The sequence below is a fragment of the Esox lucius genome, chromosome 7 (assembly GCF_011004845.1).
Source record: "Esox lucius isolate fEsoLuc1 chromosome 7, fEsoLuc1.pri, whole genome shotgun sequence".
NCBI lineage: Eukaryota > Metazoa > Chordata > Actinopteri > Esociformes > Esocidae > Esox > Esox lucius.
Window position 1 is genome coordinate 25,189,882 of NC_047575.1, and position 22,787 is coordinate 25,212,668.

At 39.2% G+C, this 22,787-nt stretch overlaps 1 protein-coding gene across 1 annotated transcript; it reads right to left on the reverse strand.

The window, feature by feature from the left end:
• Positions 1–885: 885 nt before the first annotated feature.
• Positions 886–21,485, reverse strand: dhrs11a (dehydrogenase/reductase (SDR family) member 11a). The gene is made up of 7 exons (XM_010905136.3): positions 21,160–21,485; positions 5,114–5,323; positions 3,767–3,861; positions 3,449–3,578; positions 3,208–3,300; positions 2,096–2,161; positions 886–1,847 (listed from the first exon to the last, which is right to left on the reverse strand). The coding sequence occupies exons 1-7, from the start codon at positions 21,289–21,291 to the stop codon at positions 1,806–1,808; spliced, it is 768 nt and encodes a 255-aa protein (XP_010903438.1). The 5' UTR covers positions 21,292–21,485; the 3' UTR covers positions 886–1,805.
• Positions 21,486–22,787: the final 1,302 nt, after the last annotated feature.

Here is a 22,787-nt window from a genome sequence, read left to right on the forward strand (position 1 = left end):
TATTTTTTATTGATTTCAAACAACTTGCAAATGTTATTTTTCCCTATGATGGAGGTTTTTGTGCTGATTAGTGGCTAATCATTAAATGCTGTTTAATGATCATCATTAAATAGTCTTGAATACTGTTATATGTAAAATAGAAGTTTGTATATTTTACATATTTTTGTCAGGAAATGATAAGATGATGGATAGATGTTCATATATTGCACTGCCTGACCTTTGGTATTATGGAACATTTTGAATGTTTTAGTATGTGGCCATGGATAACAAGTTATCTTACAACTGTAGGTTTGGCAACATCTTTAGGCTATAAATGATATCCACATATCCACTGCAATCTCACAAGGTTCACCTTCCATGACTTTCACATGGTACATTTTTGTCGTGAAATTATTGGCAAGAAAATTCTTCTGATTCAATAAGGTGAAGCATTATAAAATAAAAAAATTCAAACTGGATAATGTCATTGTATTAAGAGTCAGATTGTAAAACACAGTCATTTATGTTATGTAAGGCCCAAATATCCAACTGACTCAAAGTCCAAAGGGTGTGCCATGTATTTACAATCATCAGTGAGTAGTTAACATTATGCAATTCAATGTCTCTATTTACAATATTCAACCCATGTCCACACAATTTATGAGATCTTAAAAGGATGTTGCCTGGTAGTATTATTATTCAGTATCCTGAATTAATTTGACTATTGGGTAAAAAAGCCTGCCTTAATATAGCAATGCAGCGGATTTAATTAAGCCATTAAATTAGTGGAAATTTCTTCAATTAACAGACTAGCTCTATTAGTGCAGGCCAATTTAGATAGAATTGGACAGTAACACATTTTCCAGGATAAAAAAACACATTGAATATTATAATAAATGGCACATACAATTCTTATTTAATTTTATTGAGAAATATGTTCTGTATTATACACACTTGGGGAAAGTATACAAGTGCACTCTTTTGACTTTGTTTTCTTTAGACAAGATGACAGTGTTTTCATTATACTCCTCCAAATGAACAATTTAAATCACGAGTGATGCAGGGGGAAATATAGTTGCTCCAAAGTCATGGGGCTGCAATATTGTTCTAGACTCTCTTATACTCAACTGCTGATTGGTGATGGTTGACAAGGATTTTGTAAAACTTACAACCAGACATATTTGATTCATACCAGGCTAACAAAATGTACTTGTTATTAAATACAGACGTAAAGATATTGGAAATGGATTGAGCATCTATAGTTCAGGGGCACAGTATATGGGCCACATCTACCGATAATCAATGTTAATATGTTTGTATTAAAACTTTTACAAAATAAAAGCAGTGCTTTCTTCCATTTTTTAAAACAGATATGCCATATGACCTACAAAACATGGAGTAAAATAGAAATTTTCATGTACAACTGATGGCATACTCTTCCCTGTGTCTGTCTGTTGGTTGGACTCTGTCTGTCTGGATAATCATGTAGAAAAGATGACTACAAAAGCACAGGAGCAACAACACTCTTCTCACATACGTTTGAAGTGGCTTTGTTTTAAAACAAGGCTGTCAGAGCAATACATCAAAGACTATGTTGCTGCGGTGCTCAGAGTAATTCAGTAGTACTTAGGAGTACCGGCCCACACTCTCCTCAGCAGCATCTCCAGGTCACACATCCGTCCTCAAACCTGTCCTTATTCAAATCAAGTCAAACTGTACTTTTATTTCCTGCCGTTGCCCAGCAGAGGGCACAGTGGAGATGTCACCATCGTGCTTGCTTTCTAATTCTTCCTGCGTTCCTCCAGCTGCTTTCTCCGGCTCCATTGTTATGACACTTGTTCCACCGGTCTCATCTGCACATCGCCAATCTAGAGGCCAAGAAGCAGGTTTACATATACAAACAAAACAACAAATCATGGTATGAATGTCCTCTACAAAAGTGCACTGTTTCAGACAGATCAGATAATGACATGCAGATCAGATAATGACATGCAGATCAGATAATGACATAGAGTATAGTCAAGCTGGTTTAAGACTTTGTGTTGACCTAAGATGGGTAGGATATACGTAAGCCAACTATTGACACAAGCAACAGACTGATAAAGTACTCCTTTACCTGGACATGAAGCGGGGCACCCAGAACATATGTGACTGCACTGGCTATGTCTTGTGCTTTCAAACACTGCAGAGGGAAAAAAACAGGTATGTACAGCATCCATTTTAGGAACATTATCGTTCCTCCCCAGAAACTCTGTTCTTCCTCCTATTCAGTCCTCACCCCTCCACCGGTCAAATGTCACCCCTCCCTTGGTCAAGTATCCGCTCTCGCCTTTTCAAACAGCACCCCATTTAAGCTTCAGTCCTCCCCTGGTCAATCGTCAGTCTTCCCCTCGTCAATCGTCAGTCCTCCCCTGGTCAATCGTCAGTCCTCCCCTGGTCAATCGTCAGTCCTCCCCTGGTCAATCGTCAGTCCTCCCCTGGTCAATCGTCAGCCCCCCCTGGGTCAATCGTCAGTCCTCCCCTGGTCAATCGTCAGTCTTCCCCTCGTCAATCGTCAGTCCTCCCCTGGGTCAATCGTCAGTCCTCCCCTGGTCAATCGTCAGCCCCCCCTGGTCAAAAGTCACCCCTCCACTGGTCAAGTATCTGCTCTCCCCTTGTCAAACATCACCTGTTTAAGCTTCAGCCCTCCCCTGGTCAATCCCCTGATGATTTGTATGGGTAACTGAATGCATCGAGTATGCCTGAAACTGGCCGTTGTGAGACCAACATTTTTATTGGATCAACAGCAAATTGTGTAACATTAGCGTTCCATTACTGATCAGACTATTTTGATTGAGTGTTGTGTTGTGTTCTGTTAGTTTACATAGCAGGCTAATGTCGCAAGCTAAGATAACTAACATAGCAGGTTAGGATAATTAATGTTTTTAAGGTTAGGAAAAGGGTTAAGGAGAGGGACAGGCTTAGCTAAAATGGAACATCAGCTTATCGACTTATAGTGCAGGCCAATCAATCATGCTAAAAGGTATCTAGTGGCAACAAATCTGCCCAATTAGCTCATTCACTTTCTGTACACACACTTCTGCTGACCCACCTACTTTTTCTCCACGCCCACTTTCAAACATACTACATATGTATGCAGTTACCCAAGACTGGAAAAAAGACCAATATATATGATATCATTTGGAAGTCGTCCCACCCATACACATACTCCTGGTCTAGTTGCCTTACTTTTATACTCTCATACACAGCAGCCGCTTTCTCTGGATCACTGTTGTGGTGCCGGAAGGCAAACTCAGTCTCCACTATACCGGGGGATATACACTACGGAAGAAGCCACAAACCACGCTAATTATTGATGTTCTTATCAACACAAACACCCATATGACACAGAGATGCACATTAACATGCACGCACACACAATACATTCAACTTTCTATCCAAACAATTTAGGCAATGTTGTTCCACTCACTGTGGCTCTGATGTGGGTCTTTGCTTCCCGCAGCTCCTGCCGTAGCCCCTCAGTTAGAGCAGTTACGGCAAATTTTGTGGCACAGTAGAAGTGTTCATCTGCACTAGACACCATTCTGTGTCCCCCCATACTACAGCAGGGAGGGAAGTAGAAAAGACAGATGAAGTGACATAATGGCATTTACACACCATACATTACCATTCTGTATCCCTCTGAGTATAGGCGCTCTTCACTATATGTCTTGAAACGCTATTTCATAATTTACGGCCTAATGTTGGTAATAAAAGGCATGTAATTGTACATAAAGGAGCTGTCTACCTATTAATGTTGATGATGTGGCCATCGTCCACATTCCGCTCCTTCATTGACTGGTACGCCTCACGGGTACAAATGGACAGGGCCAGGACATTCACCTGTAAAGGGAATGTATTGAAAACATATAGCATGTGTGTATAGCATTATTAAAACATAACAGAGTGAACTTAAAAACTGCTAGTAACAGTAACACATTTTTCTTTTGGCTCTGGATTGGAAATTATTCAGTGATTATAGGGTTAAAATCAGTTTTAATTTGAGGTTACTTTCATCTACAGTGCCTTTTGAGAGTACTCAGACCCCTTCACTTTCACCACATTTTGTTATGCTAAAAGATTCATTTATAATTGATTACATTATAATTTGTTTGCCGTCAAGCTACAACTCAGTCTATAACACAATAAAAATGTGGACAATGTGATTGGTCTGAATACTTTCCAAAGGCAATCATTTTATTATCACAATCTGTTATACACAAAGGCAATTTTTCTGCACACTGTACTTAACTACACCTTTAATGTTTACATTTGTATTAATTTGATATCATAATAAATATTAGCATACTTAGTATATTATATTGCACATTTGAGCTATTTGTAAAAGTAGAGCTATTTTTTTCTTATTTTGTTAATATTGATGTTACTAAGGTAGTAGTAGTAAAAACAATGAGCATACAGAATCCATTGTCTTAAAATATACACACTGGTGACCTAGTTCGGTCTAGGCCACTGTCTCTAGTGCACATGTCAGCTAGAACATTGGTTTGAATCTGGCCCATTGCTCTTTCACTACTGTTCCTAACAAATAAATCATAAAAATCCCTAAAAATATACGTCATAAAAATGATACATGCACATTCACATTAGCTACCATATCAACAGATGAATAGAAGGAAAAAAATAATAATATGGAGACAGGATTACTTTTTGAGCAGGATGTTCAGCATGGAAGGCTTGAATGGAAACGTCATGAGTTCAATGAATCACAGTGTAAAGAAAAGGTCCAGCATAATCGATAGAGGGAAATAATGCCTAGTGGTCATCTATGTAGTACCACCACCAGGCCTTATCTGCTAACCATGGATTGCCTCCTTGTGAAAGGGAATTGTGTGTGTGTGTGTGTGTGTGTGTGAACAGCTTCACACCACCTACATACTCTCTACAACTAGATGTTCACTTGCTTAGTGTCTCTCTTTATTTGTATTATTGCTCTTTAATGCTACAACTCAAGAACATCACCTGACAATACCTATTTATCCAAATAATATTTTATTATTGAACCGTACGCAGACCTTGTGTGTGTGTTTGTACGTGTGTGAACCCTACAATTGTGAGTCTTTCATCCACTCACGTCGATCATGTTCCTCCAGCCCTCTGTCCTGCCGCTGAGCAGGGGTTCATTGCGTGCCAGGCCTGCATTGTTGATACACACATCCACCCCCTGGTGCAGTGTCTTGATAGCAGAGAACATGGACAGGATTTCCTCCTCGCAGGACAAGTCACACTTATAGGGTATCAGAGTGCCACTGTAGCCCGCGCTCTGACACTCTGCTGCCAGCTTCTACAAATACAACCCAGAGACAGGGATAAGACACACCAGGCAAACAGGTGACATATGCATCCACCTTAAATCCATATTAAAACACTACGTGTTGTATATTCAGCAATCACAATCATTAGTAATGAAACTGACCTAATTAATTTGGTTACACACACTGATTATAGCTTTTAACTACATTACCCATACATTTTTTTGGAAGAAACCATAGCCATAAAATCAATCTGGTATTCCATAAAATCAATCTGGTATTCCATAAAATCAATCTGGTATTCCATAAAAGGAAGATGACCAGAGTTAGTCCAGACTAGTCAACTGGCACCAACATTATATTACAGTGACGTTAACATTTCAGCCAATTAATTTAGCAGGTACTGTATTAAAGACTTTTGCCAAGGACACAAAAGATGTTTCACCCTGGGGATTTAAACCATCAACCTTCAGGTAATTATCCCACCACTCACCCACTAGAGCACAGGCAAACCAAGTCTAACATCTGAAATGTGATTTCTTTCAACACGTTTTGGGTTATTACATAGTTTTGATGTCTTAACTATTATTAGTAAAATGGAAAATAGTAAAACTAAAGAAACACCCTTGAATGAGTAGATGTGTCCAAATTGTTAACTGGTACTATATGTAATGCAATTCAATAGCGTGATTTCATTGTTTTATTGATGTTTTAAACATATTGCTCACCATGTCTGCTGCAGAGGGACAAGAGTGAGCGTTTTTCCTTAAAAAAATATCTTAAGCCAAGAGTATAAACCTTTAGAAGAAAAAATACAGGGGTTTTGGTAAAGGTACAGCTGAGAGTAATTACGCAACATAAAATAATACTGAGATATATTGTAATAAAACACAATCCTGATATGTATGTCAACAGACTACATTTTCCCCATCACTAACTGACCCTTCTGAATAAGACTCCTCCACTAAACCTCGGTGGGCTCCACGCCCAACCAGCACATCCAGGTCAGCCCCCCAGCAGGCCTCCAGGATGCCCAGTCTCTGTCTGATGCGACTCGACATTGATCCCCCTACCGGCCATATCTGCAGCCATCACATGTCGTCTCTCTGTGCACTGCTCTTAGTACAGAATGGGGAGGGATGTGATGGATGTGTTTGGTGGCAGCACAGGCAGGCAGGGATGGTGCCAAGGACTGCATGACGCTCTTAGCCTCTCCCCACAGTCAGCCTCTGCCTCTATCTCTTTTCGAGCCAATGAGCTGTGACATTTGGGACAAAAGCATTCAGTCTCATGAGGACGGGGCCGGAATGCAGCAACGTGGGGCCACACACTAATATTTTATACAGCATACAAAATCCTCCACAGAACGAATAGTGATTTCACTGGTATAATCTACAGAGATGTAGGGGATTTCCTGCAGAACCCAGGATTAAAATGCTTTTTGAATAGAACGCTGAATCATCACGCCTCTACAGAGTTATTAAATAGGGTAAAATGAAGGGGGAACTGATTTCTTATTCAGTGGCACAATTACAACTGGGAGGACTCATTGAAAGCAGCATAACATGTAGTCCTCCCAATCCCAGTATGGTTTTGACTGCGTGTGTCTGTACATGCATGGCCCCACACTGCTCATCATGTGTGTCAGAGCTGCCTGAAATTGTCTTAGGGAGCAGGGAGAGGCACAGTGGGCAAGGCTAGTGTGTATTAGGAAGAGGTGCAGGGTGGCCAAAAGGATCAGTGAATGAACTGAAGAGCACCGTTGGGCAGGGGAAGCGAGGGGGTGATGTGAACGAGCAGAGAGATGGGACCTGGGCCCACGGACTGGAAGTCCCGCACAGTGTGTAGTGTAGTGGGCTACTGACAGACAAATATCTTTTTGCTGTAGCCTACTTGCCAGACCTGTCCTGAACCATATAATCCTCCTCTCCAGGCTCTGCACACTCTTGGATCCCATCTTACCTGGCAACTGCTCCTAACAAGTGACATATATTTGCCCCACACGCTCTCACTACAGGTGTTCCACGGGGCCCTTTTTGGTCAACCCGAATTGCTTCCAGGTTGTTGTGGAATGTCAAGAATGTGTTCTTAGCATACTTATCTGTTAAAATAACAGGGAAAAACATTGCAGAACACATTCTGAATGTCACAGAACAAAATCTAAGTTTGTAGAATAGTACTCATATTGTTCACAGCTGTATTGGCTGTCAAATTAGCTTCCATCAAGTAATACATCTGGGATTTGAAGACATAAGCAATATATGTACCCACATTTTTGTGACTCATGTACAATCCCTTTGAGAATTAATTTGATGTCATACATATTGTAAACAGTTGGGCTGCCTGGCAACTACAGACAACCCCAGCCTGGCTTTTGAGTATGGGCATAGAATAACTGATTGCACCTCTATTCACCTATTGCTCTTGTTTCTCTGTCCATAAAAAACAGGCCAGGCTGGGCAATCGAGAGGTGTGCTACAGGACAATGGAATCCACCCCTGTTATGAATGAAAGCGGAGCAACCCAAGGAGTTCTGCTGCATGAAAATGGAAGTAGACTGAGACTGCAATGACCTCCACTCGTCTTTGTTTCACTTAGATGAGTTTAGAGTTACATGCGTTACACACCTGCTATGGATGCCTGTTTTATGCTATTCATTGTCTATGATTTACATAAGCTCCCCTTTTGAATATTTCAGTTTCAGTCACCTATTGTTCAGGACATTACTTTCTACCTGACACTGGTCATTGTAACTTTTCATAAAAAATAAAAGATGTACAGTCGGTTCCCCGAACCTAAGTGCACGAATCAAGCGTATTTATAAAAATATATTAATTGCAGAACCGACATCATCATGTCCTGTATGTACATAGTATATAAACATAAAACAAGCACTGATTTAGCTCCCCTTGAGTTTCATGAAAGATAAGCCAAAATCCATTTGAACATCAGCAAGGTATGAAATATCAGACAGAATGAGACTTAAGAGAAACATAGACAAAAAGGAGAATAAACATATACCTGTGTGAAAGAGTAGCAGGGGCATACAGGGGTTTTGATGACTTTGAGTCTGAACTGCAGAAACTTAAAAATCTTTTTCCAGACAACAGGTCAGAAAAGAGCTCAAAATACCACAAGCCTAATTATCTGGACAATTATTATTTCTAGAAATACACAACATCCTGAAATACGTGTAGATATATTTATTAGAAATATTATTTCCTAAACCCACTCCTCTACTCTGTGGGAAAAGACAACTGAGGTAAAATGCAGTGTGTGTGTGTGTGTGTGTTAGAGATTAGTGTCATCAATCTCTGATTTGTGTCTGCCTTCTGCCATGGTTAGGTGAGCAGAACTGATTACAGCTCAATCCGTTCATGACACAGATACAAAAAAAACAGTCAACCCTACCTCCACCTGCCTCTGTGGGCCACATCGATTCTTCTAGAATATGGCAGGATGACTGTTGTCCCTCACACTGCAATAGTAGACTAAGAACAACATACGCTCAGATATCTCACACACCAATGGCCCTATTTTGAGCGAACTTGGGTGAATGATGACGTGTAAGACACATCATTGTCGTCCACAGGGTTGCCAATCCCCCACCAAGACTGACATTCTGACAATCACATCACAACACATAAACAGTTCAGACCTTCTAACGTAACTCCTTAACGGTGGCGAAAGACAACAAATTGATCAACAAGTTAGTGTCCCATATTTCACAATTAAAGACTCTGTGAATTTTTCTGTCACCTGCAACCTGACAAACTAACCATGTATGTTGATTGACTGTCTTGAGATCATGGCTTTAGAGTAGAGGACATAGACCACAATCAGGTCCTTCATGATTTGGAGAGATGGAGGTATTTCAAAGGAGGAAGAAGAGGAGGTGATCTGCCACTGAGAGGGTGGGAGCTGCGTGATCACCTTTGTTGAACAATCAAGGAGCAGCTGCCCAGAAAAGGGTCCAAAGGTTGAATAGGGAGCAAGCTTTTATTGCCTTTCCTTGGGAATAAACACAAAAGGACAATAAAACAACATCACTACCTACCAGTTACTAAGCCAGTCTATGATCACTCCAATTTACTGGAAATTGAAGCTCACCCATTTTTATCTGTGATCACTTGCCATTTACTATAGTACACAATGCAATACCTAAAGGTAAAACTTTACTTGAAGCATAGCATCATAACATGCTATAACATGGTCGTTACCATGTCTTAGCCGCGGATATGACACACATACAGTATATTTAAACCTTTTGTGAAATTCAATATATTGTGTTATTTGGTGAACAATGTTAAAATCCACAAAACCTACCACTCATGGCAAACTAGGACACCATACACTTCCATATTATTGCAATTTGGGGGGAAATTGCAGCACTTCATTGGGATTTCCTGTTCTCTAAAATTGTTCCTTTCTCTCTTTTCTTTTTTATATTTTCCTTATGTAATATTAACATAGGTGTGGACAGAAATATCTATAAATATTCTTGGGAGGCGTAAAAAAATTCTGCAGCCTACTCTTAAATACAGTGGGGAGAACAAGTATTTGATACACTGCCGAGTTTTCAGGTTTTCCCACTTACAAAGCATGTAGAAGTCTGTAATTTTTATCATAGGTACTCTTCAACTGTGAGTGACGGAATCTAAAACTAAAATCCAGACAATCATTGTATGATTTTTAAGTAATTAATTTGCATTTTATTGCATGACATAAGTATTTGATACATCAGAAAAGCAGAACTTAATATTTGGGGCATAAACATTTGTTTGCAATTACAGAGATCATACATTTCCTCTAGTTCTTGACCAGGATTGCACACACTGCAGCAGGGATTTTGGCCCACTCCTCCACATAGACCTTCTCCAGATCCTTCAGGTTTCGGGGCTGTCGCTGGGCAATACGGACTTTCAGCTCCCTCCAAAGATTTTCTATTGGGTTCAGGTCTGGAGACTGGCTAGGCCACTCCAGGACCTTGAGAGGCTTCTTACATAGCTACTCCTTAATTGCCCTGGTTGTGTGTTTTCGGGTCCTTGTCATGCTGGAAGACACAGTCAAGACCCTCTTCAATGCTCTTACTGAGGAAAGGAGGTTGTTGGCCAAGATCTCGCGATACATGGCCCCGTCCATCCTCCCTTCAATACGGTGCAGTCGTCCTGTCCCCTTTGCAGAAAAGCATCCCCAAAGAATGATGTTTCCACCTCCATGTTTCACGGTTGGGATGGTGTTCTTGGGGTTGTACTCATCCTTCTTCTTCCTCCAAACACGGCGAGTGGAGTTTAGACCAAAAGCTCTATTTTTGTCTCATCAGACCACATGATCTTCTCCCATTCCTCCTCTGGGTCCTCCAGATGGTCTTTGGCAGACTTCAGACAGGCCTGGACATGCACTGGATTGAGCAGGGGGACCTTGCGTGCGCTGCAGGATTATAATCCATGACAGCGTAGTGTGTTACTAATGGTTTTCTTTGAGACTGTGATCCCAGCTCTCTTCAGATCATTGACCAGGTCCTGCCATGTAGTTCTGGGCTGATCCCTCACCATCCTCATGATCATTGATGCCCCACGAGGTGAGATCTTGCATGGAGCCCCAGACCGAGGGAGATTGACCGTCATCTTGAACTTCTTCCATTTTCTAATAATTGCGCCAACAGTTGTTGCCTTCTCACCAAGCTGCTCCGCCTATAGTCCTGTAGCCCATCCCAGCCTTGTGCAGGTCTACAATTTTATCCCTGAGGTCCTTACACAGCTCTCTGGTCTTGGCCATTGTAAAGAGGTTGGAGTCTGTTTGTTTTTTTGAGTGTGTGGACAGGTGTCTTTTATACAGGTAATGAGTTCAAACAGGTGCAGTTAATACAGGTAATGAGTGGAGAACAGGAGGGCTTCTTAAAGAAAAACTAACAGGTCTGTGAGAGCTGGAATCCTTACTGGTTGGTAGGTGATCAAATACTTATTTCATGCAATAAAATGCAAATTCATTATTTTAAAATCATACAATGTGATTGTCTGGATTTTTGTTTTAGATTCCATCTCTCACAGTTTAAGTGTACCTATGATAAAAAATTACAGACATGCTTTTTAAGTAGGAAAACCTGCAAAATCGGCAGTGTATCAAATACTTGTTCTCTCCACCCTCATATCTATGGTTGCGACATTGTCACAAAAGGTGGGGTAGTGATGTGTTGCGAGAGCAAGGAACCAGGTGCAGGCAGGGTAGTCGGTGTGGAGTCTTTAATAGACAAGAAATAAACAAACACCGAGCACAAAACACACAAAAGCAAAGGGCTGACTAAAGCAGCAAAAACGACAATATGCAATGGCACAAGTACTTACAAACACGACAAGAACAATGAGCCACAATGTGGGGAGCAGAGGGGAAACATACATACACATACAAATTAGCTAGATTGGGACCTGGTGTGGAAGATTGGAAACATGTGACAGTCCGGGATGTGTTCGTGAGATATGGGAACTTGAGAAATTATGGCACGGTGGCGCTGCTGCTCACCGCACCATGACAGGCATGGTAACCTAGTTTAAAGCGTCTGCTTTTCATAGAGTAACGTATTCGTTTGTCATCCTGCCATAAATTGAGTGTTTAAGTAAATAATCTTTCTTCATGAATGCATTGTTGAGTTGTGCATTAACATACGGTTGCTGTTTGGTTACAGTTTGTTTACAGTTGATCAGAGCATCCTAGGTAAATGTTGGATGTGGAGTTAACATGCCACTTCTGTAACGAATCGTTACGAGGCACTTATGTACATCTTATCATCATCTTAATGCTTTGGGAAACCGGGCCCTAGTCAATAATACAATTAGTTGGCAACTATTTTTAGTTAGAGTGACTTTAGAGGCCATGCAGACATAATGATTCTGATGTCAAAGCAGAGTGAATGTGCCCGCCCTGAGGACCAACAGACACAGGGCCAAGCAAGGTACTTCTGAGGGAGAGATAGGGCCACAAAGATCCTAAAGAATCCATACTATACAATACATGCAACCAGAGGTCTATTTACTGTCTCCAAGTCCAGAACAGAGGCAATCTGGGACAGACACTTAGGCTCTATACTATAAAATGACTAAAACCAACTTGAAAATGTGTAGAAGTACAGAAGGCAATTCATTATTATTCAGAAGTTTGGGGTTACTTAAAAATGTCCTTGTTTTCGAAAAGCAATTTTTTGGTCCATTTGAATAACATAAAATTGATCAGAAAAACAGTGTAGACATTGTTAATGTTGTAAATTTTTAGTGGAGCTGCAAACAGCAGATTTTTAATGGAATATCTACATAGGTCTACAGAGGCCCATTATCAGCAACCATCACTCCTGTGTTCCAATGGCACGTTGTGTTTGCTAATCCAAATTTATAATTTTAAAAGGCTAGTTGATCATTAGAAAACCCTTTGGCGATTATGTTACCACAGCTAAAAACTGTTGTGCTGATTAAAGAAGCAATAAAACTGGCCTTCTTTAGACTAGTTAAGTATCTGGCGCATCAGCAATTGTGAGTACAAAATGGCCAGAAAAAAATTACTTTCTTTGGAAACTCATCAGTCTATTCTTGTTCTGAGAAAAGAAGGCTATTTCATGCGAGAAACTGCCAAGAAACTGAAGATACAACGCTGTGAACTACCCCCCACACAGAACAGCGAAAAGTGGCTAACCAGAGTAGAAAGAGTAGTGGGAGGTGAAGGTGCAAAACTGAGAAAGAGGACAAATACATTAGTGTCTAGTTTGAGAAACAGATGCCTCACAGGTCCTCAACTGGAAGCTTCCTTAAATAGCACCCACAAAACACCAGTCTCAATATCAACAGTGAAGAGGTGACTCCGGGATGCTGGCCTTCTAGGCAAAGTTGCAAAGAAAAAGCCATATCTCAGACCAGCCAATAAAAAGAAAAGATTTCTGGAGACAGTTAGTAGGGCTTAGCCCCAGACATACACACGTGGCCTACATCCTACCAGGACCAATCTGGGCGGCATAACGGCCTGTTGTGTGTTCCCCACATTGACTGCAACAAAGACGACACTAAAAGGCACAGCAGTTGCAAGCCAGAGAGGAAGCCCGAGAGGCACATGAGCGAGCCAGAGATCCACTTGTGACCGTTTTGTGTTTTGTTTTTCAGTAATGAGTAAAATGCACCCACAGCCTGTCTCTGTGTTCTTGCTCCACCCTTCACTACATTACTTGGCAAATTTGAATGAGATTAACATGACCAATGAGGTGATTTATGCTTATAAACATGATTTACATAATTACATGTGACCTGCCCCAGTAAAATGTACCTTATGTCCTTCTGCTGCACATGTACAAATGGCTGGGCAGTAGTCCAGGTGCAAGAATACTAATCGCTAACTAAAGTCTTTATATAAATATGAGGTATATATTAACACACATTTCAATATCTGTGCAACATTTTTACTTAAAATATCAAAGGGTATGAAAGGGTATTTAAACATATTGTTTCATGGAATAAATCTACTATCTGAAATTGGTGAATAAAAAACCTTTTCCCCATATTTTCTGTTGCATAACTTCTTCAATTGGGTGCCTAATGAACAAGACCCAGCACTCAAGCAGGAAGCCCAGGAGGACATGTCAATGTGGGTAAAAGTGATCCTTAAAAGATGACTAGTGCAACTACCAAAGGAACAAAGCAACAAAAGAATGAGGGCAGACAGCAGTCATAGCATTTGACCAATCAGAGGGGGTGCATGAACTGTTGGTGCCAATTAGCATGTTGCAGTCTCAGACCCCTGTGACCAGAGTATGAATCAGAGATGGGGTTAATTTGAACTTCTAAAAGTAATTGAATTGCACAATTTCTTGAGAAAATGTAGAACGTCAATTTATTTGGTGGTGCCAAAGTATATTATAAATGTCAATTTCTTCAACATTTCTTTTACAGAAACAGCATTCAATTTAAAACATTTGACTCAAATCACTTTGCAGAGAAACCAGTGGTCTGCACTGACCAGGACCATGTACCACTGACGCTCAGCTGGCACGGACTTAATCAAAGGATTCAACCACATATTCCTGGAGCCTTATGGTGCTGTAAATTACTAAGTTGTCTTTCATTTCAAAAGCATCCTGCCTGTTGATTTATAGATTTAAAGTTCCCTCAAGGCAAGCTGGGCAAACACAATACGTTACCTTTTTTATTTACGTATTTGTGGTGTTAATGGGATTTTTACCCATTAAGAGGTCTCTGTTTGGTGTTAATTTTTACCATTAACACCAAACAAAGAACCTCCAATAAAACATTCAGATCAAGCAAGATAAGACATTACTTTTTTTCACGCAGGGCAGGGCCAGACATAAACACCTTCAAAGGGTGGTGGAACTATTTTATGACAGAGGTGCAGGATTTCCTATTTTATAGGCATATTATTAAAAATGTAATTGAAAAATGCACAGTCAGACCAATAAATTATGAATTGAGAAACAACAGGTCATTTTCTGTTTATAATATATTCATTAATCTATAGCAAAAGCCTATGGAACAATGAAGGAAACTATCCTGCCTTTAGAAAACTGTTGCCTACAGACTATAAACATTCTTAGAAGCGGATCGTCCCTCTTGAAAAAGCAGGTCGGAGAGACTCCCAACTGACATTAAAAGTGCAGTAATTAAAAATCATTGATGCATTAATATACCAAAGGACTATCATATTCGACTGTCATTGTCAACCTCAACTCTATTGGACCCTATATTTCCGTCAGAATAACTGTAGTAAGATGATTCATCAGAATAATTGCATTTTTGTGTTCATAGAAGATCGTCTATGGCAGCTCAGGACACACTGGACAAGGCTCCTGAAAGGAGGCTGGGTGCGACTCAGAGTAGACCTATGATACCATTTTGCAGCAGTAAGCATCCCCGAAAGTCTCCTTAATCACTCAAAACCCCCTTGAATTATTGGCTGTTCAAGTAAATCCTGAAGATATATAGATCTTGTAAAAGGCCCTTGGAAAATTCACCAATGAAAAGCTCCTTCTCTAGTAGCACTTTGTGCCCCTTTCAAGTCAAGTTCAGTGGAATGTTGTATGTGAATTATTTCACACTGGATCCAAAGATGACAACATGTTCCTCCTGCTGGACCTACTACACAATGTCAGAAACATATTGCCTAGGAAACAGCTTGGACCAAAGTACAGCCACAGATTAACTGACAGACACCCTGATTTCCATAGAAATTGAGGCCTAGGCTAAAATCAGAAAAATTATTCAATGTCTTTGGCTTAGACTCAATCTATTATCATTGTTAACCAATGAAACTGACTGAAAGTCAACAGTTAATATAGATCAATGTTTCTCAAACCTGTTCCTGGACGCCCCCCTGCCCTGCATGTTTTAGATCACTCCCTGCCCCAACATACCTGATGTAGCTCATGAAGGACTTGATAATGAGCTGATCATTTGAATCAGGTGTGACAGAACAGGGTGAGATCTAAAACATACAGGGCAGGGGGGTGCCCAGGAGCAGGGTTGAGAAACACTGATCTAGACCAATATGCACCAGCCTAACTGTAGCCTATGGCACTTGGTTTTCATGTGACAGTTAAAGAGCTCTGAAATGTAAACGATCACATACCAAGGATCACATACAAGCAATTGTAGACCATGAATGCAAAGAGGGATCAATGAAATGCTAGATGAGGATTCAGTAGGCCATTCTGAAAAACGTGGTTAATTACTATAGCATTATGAAAGGTAAATGTTCACCTCAGTCCTACACCACCAAGACATTCTACATATCAGTTTCAGTGAGAGAATAGTTTAATCAATATCACTGATCCCAGTAATGCCTTCTTCTGGGAGCAAAGTTGTTCCTATTCCAGTCCAATAAGCAGCCCTTGCTGATCACATATCTTACTCCATCTCACCATCATCTCCTTTTCTACACCTATTCTACCCTCTAGGAGACATAATATTCAACTCTCTCAGTCAGTCACATTCCTACTAAAGTTTTAACCACTCGGTTATGCTTGTGTTATACAGGATCTGGCCAGCCAGATAACAGTAGCCATGGGATTCTTTTGTATGCGCATGTTCCATTGCCCCGATTGTGAAAGGATTTAAGTGAATAAAACATCTTGCCACAGAGATCTGGCATTCATAAATGGCACTAGAATAAGTGATTGAAATTGCAAACACTGCAAGAACATTGTACCCTGTGATGTGCATGCCTCAATTTGTGATGTATTCATGCAATCTGCTATAGCTACCTGTGTCTTGTCCGCTGCCAAAAGCCATAGTGGAATATATTAACTAAATTATACTCAGGAACAAACTTTCCCAAGTAGAAAAAAAGAATAGGCAGTTGAGAATAACTGAATGGCGACCGACAGTCAAAGATTCTCTGCTGTTTGGCACTTTTACAGCCAGTATGGGCATGGCAGATGGTGTACAATGCCATCTTTGTGCCCCACTCCACCAGTTCAAACCCAGATCATGGCTAGAAGCCTGATACAAGGGATGCAGTCTTTTCCAGAGAAGAAGCTTGTTGCTCCTTTGTCACACTCCAGTATCTATCCCATCTGCAATTTTTCCTTTTCTTTGCCTCAACACACTTCTATCTAAAAAGGACTAAATCCATATATGGGACCATATATAGGCAGGTCTGTGCTTTTCTGTTCAATCAACTGAATTTGCCACAGGTAGACTCCATGTTTCAGAGACATCTAAAGAATGATAAAAGGATACAGAACGCATCTGAGCTCAATTTGGAGTGTCATGGCAAAATATTCATGTACAAGAGATAATACAGGTTTTCATTTCATTGGTTGACTGGTGTATTTATGTATATATATAAAGCTCTGGAAGAAATTAAGAGACCAATGCAAAATTATCAGTTTCTCTGGTTTTACTATTCATAGGTGTTTTTGAGTCAAATTAAGTTTTGTTTTATTCTATAAACTACTGACCACATTACTCCAAAATTCCAAATAAATATATTGTTATTTAGAGTATTTATTTGTAGAAAATAACAACTGGTCAAAATAACCAAAAAAATATGCATTGTTTTCAGGCCCCAAATAATAATATTCATTTTTCAACAACAAAATACTAATGTTTTAACCTAGGAAGAGTTCATGCATCTTGGCATTCTCTCCACCTTGCTGTTGGGTGACTTTATGCCAATACTGGCACAAACATTCAAGTAGCTTGGCTTTGTTTGACGGCCTGATCTTCCTCTTGATCAAATTCCAGAGGTTTTCAATGGGGTTCAGGTCTGGAGATTGGGCTGGCCATGACAGGTTCTTGATCTGGTGGTCCTCCATCCTCACCTTGATTGATCTGTCTGTGTGGCATGGAGCATTGTCCTGATGGAAAAAACAATTCTCAGAGTTGGGGATCATTGTCAGAGCAGAAGGAAGCAGGTGTTCTTCCAGGATAACCTTGTACTTGGGTTGATTAATGCGTCCTTCACAAAGACAAATCTGCCCGATTCCAGACTTGCACTTCACATCAGCTGTTGTTTGTCATTCTTTTTGTAGGTCACTTGATGTCATCCTATGGTTGTTGAGTGACATTCAAATTAGTTGACAGTCATCTAGATCAGTGGACAGTCATTTTCGCCCTCTGCCAGTCTGTAGCTTTGTTGTCCCCAATGTCTGTTGCTTGACCTTGTTCTTATGAACCACCGTCTTTGAAATTTTCAGGATGGAAGCAATCTGACACTCACTGTATCCCTCTGCCAGTAAAGCAAGAATTGAGCCCTTCTTTTCCTCACTCAAAGCTTTTCTTTTCAACTCTTTTCTCATGCTGAATAGTTCTTTTATTTTTTTTTATTACCTTTGTGGTACTACTTGCACTGTTTTTGCCATCCAGCTGGTCCTATTGCAAGAGGAGAGTGATGACCACAGCAGTGGTTTTTATACTTTTCCCCGTTAAATTAGATTTGGTTCAGGTAAATACCTAATCAGTACCTCATCAGGTAAATACCTAATCAGTAAAAAGAGGTGTGCCTGTGTTGGAATTTAACAGACACTGGAATGGAATGGCTGCCATACATGTAGATGCTGATTTAAGAAGAATTAGGAGTGATCTCTGATATTTTACAGAGCTGTACACTTAATGAATTACAAATAATTCTATAACACAACAAACTGTGGAGAAAGTGATGGTAATGGAACAGCCTACTTTTACAAAAGGAGCACTATACAGTGGATATAAAAAGTCTACACACCCCTGTTAAAATGCCAGGTTCTTGTGATGTAAAAGAATGAGACAAAGATAAATCATGTCAGAACTTTTTCCATTTTTAATGTGACCTACAATGTGAACAATTCAATTGAAAAACAAACTGAAATTGTTGGGGGGAAAAAAGAAAAACCTTGATTTTTGCTTTATCTTTGTGTCATTCTTTTACATCACAAGAACCTGGCATTTTAACAGGGGTGTGTTTATATCCACTGTATATATATACGATAGATCACGTCAGTATTTTAAGAGTAAGGATAGTAAAGACATCATTCCCAACAAAGGATGCAACCCCACTGAGCCCAGTATAAAATTTGCTAACTCTGAAGAGACAGTTACAAGAAACGGCTACATTAAGTTATTCCATCCAAAGGGGGAAAGACCAGCAATTGCAGATAGGGGTGTCAATTCACTCCTTTTCTTCTGCACTATAAAATTGCATTTCTGTTGATTAGTATATGATTGCAAAGTATAATCTGTTAGTGTAATTTGTTAAATTAGGTTACATTTATCTTTCAATAGTAAGTGAAGACTACAGATGTCCAAAAATATAAAAAGAAAACAAAGAAACTTTCCGGGGTATAATTTTTCATGACAGTAATTAATGAATTATGTTTCGTGTTCATATAAGTCTGGCAGAGAGGTGACCTTGTGGTTAGGGCATTTAAATACTAGTGTCTGAAAAATCCATGGTTCTAATACCCCTATGAGTTGAAAGCAATGTTGTTCTGTCCCTGACAAAGACAGTTAACCCTCATTGCTCCTCCACCCCATAACTTTCCCCTGAGGTCATTACTGAAAATAAGAGTTGTTCTTAATCAATGTACATTTTTTAATTGTGGTAAATGTGCATGTTCCTGTTTCAAAACTAAATTGATCAAAACTTTTCACTTAATGTTAGTACTTTGCAAGCAGCAGCTCTGCATGCATAGGTCTTGTGACCAAGGCTTGGATTGTTTAGCAAGCTATTTTCAGTGAGGGGAAACAAGGTTACTAAAATTGCAGGATTTCATATTATAACAGAACAAAGTGAATGCACTGTTGTAGAGTGTGCTCAGATCAACTGGATCTGCTTAATTTAAATGGTTAGGAACCTGATAATGTATCAAATTATACAATTATTAACAATTGCAGTAACAACTACAAACGTTTCATAGTAGACAGGTTTCCCTTATCAATGGAAAACTGATAATGGATATATCTCTAATCTGTGATTGATCCCAAGGAACCTAATGGCTGTGGACTAGAGTTGAGTCTTGTGGACTCCTGTGGAGTCCTATTTTGGCCAAAGCTAGTGCAGTTAATGATTGACAGGACAGGAGGCCATGTGACAGGCAAAGGGGTGGGCTTCCACAGGCACAAAGTCAAAATTGTCTATTATTGTGAAGTATGATTAAAAAAAAAAAGCTTTTTAGATTTTAGTCCTACAATGTATTTGTTATGGCTCTGGTGTCACAGGTATGTGGTCAATGTCCATGTCTTAGTATTAAACTAAAACAGAACATTAAAAATGTCACATTAGGAAATACATGTTTCACATGGCAATATTCATATACAGTAGTACCTACTTGCCTTCTACAATTCAATGATCTACTTTTGATATGATTCTCTACATTTATTTTACTTGACCTATGCTCTCTGGAGATATTAACCAGTTGGTAAATCTGTCGATTTTAAAATGTTTTGTCTAATACAGATTTTGAGCCCTAGGAACAAACAAAATTTGACGTACTATTACGACGATCATGACATTTACATCACTGTACTTATTTTACATTTTTTTATTTACAAGGTGTGCAGTACGTACTGAACTTTTGATATTTCACTGAAATTGCATTGATCAGTACGTGTACTGTGATACGTGTGTAATAAATACTGCTGCGTGACAGACACTTTTACCAAGTGACAACAGTTAGTCCATTTTCCTTCTGACCCCCGTCAACAAACTCACAACTGTAGTGTTGGTAGTGCCATGCTTTTACAAACTAAGGCACACAGGACCGCTAAACATATAAGTATAATAAAATGAATGTAACAGTCTGTTACTAGACTGACCAGTTAGGTTGGAAACTAAGGTGTATGTATTACCGAATAGTCATTTGTTTTAGACGATACGGTGGAAATGTGTAGAATACGTCCCATCTGTTTTCAACAAGAATGAGAAAGCAGTATGTATCTGAGACAACTAATAGCGACGACTGTGTACATTAAATGTATACAAACTTTTCTTTAAATGGTGCATATATAGATGTATTGAAAGTTAAGAATTGGCATTATTCTGTTTTAATAACGTTAATGTAGCCTTCAAATATAGACTTTCTCTTTTAATAACGTTAATATAGCCTTTCTGGTAGTTGTAACATTAAGTAAATTATGTATAAGAATCAAATATCTAAGACAGCAAATGGCATTACAGCAATGTAACTCCTGCTAGCAAGCTAGCCCTCAGAATATAATTGACTGGCTAACCAAAGCGGCGTATCATAGACAACCCATTATGAAAGATAGCTAAGCTTAGGCTATAGTTTAGCCACTGCCAGCTAGCTGGCGCACCTCAGTCACCCGAATAATTATTTTAGTGTGTTACTAGTACGAAATGATTGCGACAGTTTCCTATATTTGACATTGTTTAATTTGCTCACCTCTATCTTGTCAACATTCCTAGCACATCCGACAACCTTCATGCCGTGTTGGACAAGTGCCCGTGCAACAGCAGCTCCAATCCCAACCGAGGCTCCAGTCACGAGAGCTACTCTGCCTTTCCAGCGCTCCATTTCAAAAGATTAATTTAACTATAACAATGTCTAGTTTCACAGTTGTCCTATTTGGAAAATACAATTAATTTACCTACGTGTGTTAAATAGTCACAACAGACTTAACAGTTAGTTGTTTTATATAGGGCGGGCTGTTACACCGTTCAACCCTCCCTAATCCTGCAGCATCCAGAAAAACCCTGTGCGGAAACCCCAATCCCTGCGCACGGGATTAAATATTAAATGACAAACATTGCTTTATGTGTGTGGTTCACATACACTGCCGCTTGTTTATTTTTGACCTTTTTTATTGTTGTGGTAACTGCTGTCCCCAGGCAGCGTTGATGTTACATTTAAAAATATAAGAATCGTGTAATTTGTATTACAATGGTTAAAACTACAGTCTAATGTATTTTGCAACAATATACTTTTTAAGAACTGTCATTTGTGCTTTAAAAATATTTGTATGTACAATTTGTATAATGTCTTTTTAATAGTGTTGTGGTCCTCTTACAATCTGCATTGGTATTACAAGTCAGATGGCACAATGGTCTGACAAGAGCACCTGTTCAAACACGTAATTTATTATATTAAATAAATTAATATCTATATTAAACACTTTCTGGAAAGTTCATTTTTGAAATCTCCAATTCTATTATCCAGAGTTACTTAGATACATTTCTAAGTAACTTAATAAGAAACGTAAGTTTCTGGGATGTAGAGATTTAATATTTTTAACGCCACACAGCAAACCAAAATATTATATCTATTGTACAATATAATACAAATGAATGAAAGCTATTGAAAAAACCGTTGTATTCTAATACATTTACAGTGAATTGTTTCCTTCAAAAAATTATTTCTAAATGTATTCAAATATTTAGTTCGCCACACCTTGGATTTTCCTCATTGCAGGATCAAATTTATTTGAGTAAAAGAAAGTTTATAAAATACCTTTGCCAACTAATTAACAGAGCTCTGAATATATTGAAAACAACTTTTTAGTTAGAGGAATGGTTGTCTAAATCCCATGCTTCTCTGATGTTCTACCAAGGTTTTCCAGCACACAGCTTTGATTAGATTCAACTTTATTACCATTGAACAGTACAAGTACATACGACAGTTATGTTGGTTAATTCTTTAAAACATCCTTATTCTTACTATTTGGGGTGCTCTCATAATGTGGAACGTATTGCACATATTGTAAATATGTTTTTACTTGTATCTGAACATTAATTCTAATTTGCAATTAGCTCTCAGTATAATGGCTAGCTGACCCATTCATTCAGTAATTGACTGATGAGACTTTGGCTCCCCTTGGTGGCCAAAAAAATTTAACACCCAAGAAAATGACAACTGGTAATTATGGCAGTGAAGAAAATCTGAATCCAGCAGTTCATTCTATTTTCCTGAAAGTGACAGACAATTTCACAGTATTTCTTTCGCTAAACAAAGCCACCAAAATAACACCACAAAATGTGTTTTTGAAGACCATTCTGGTTGACATGAAGATTTGG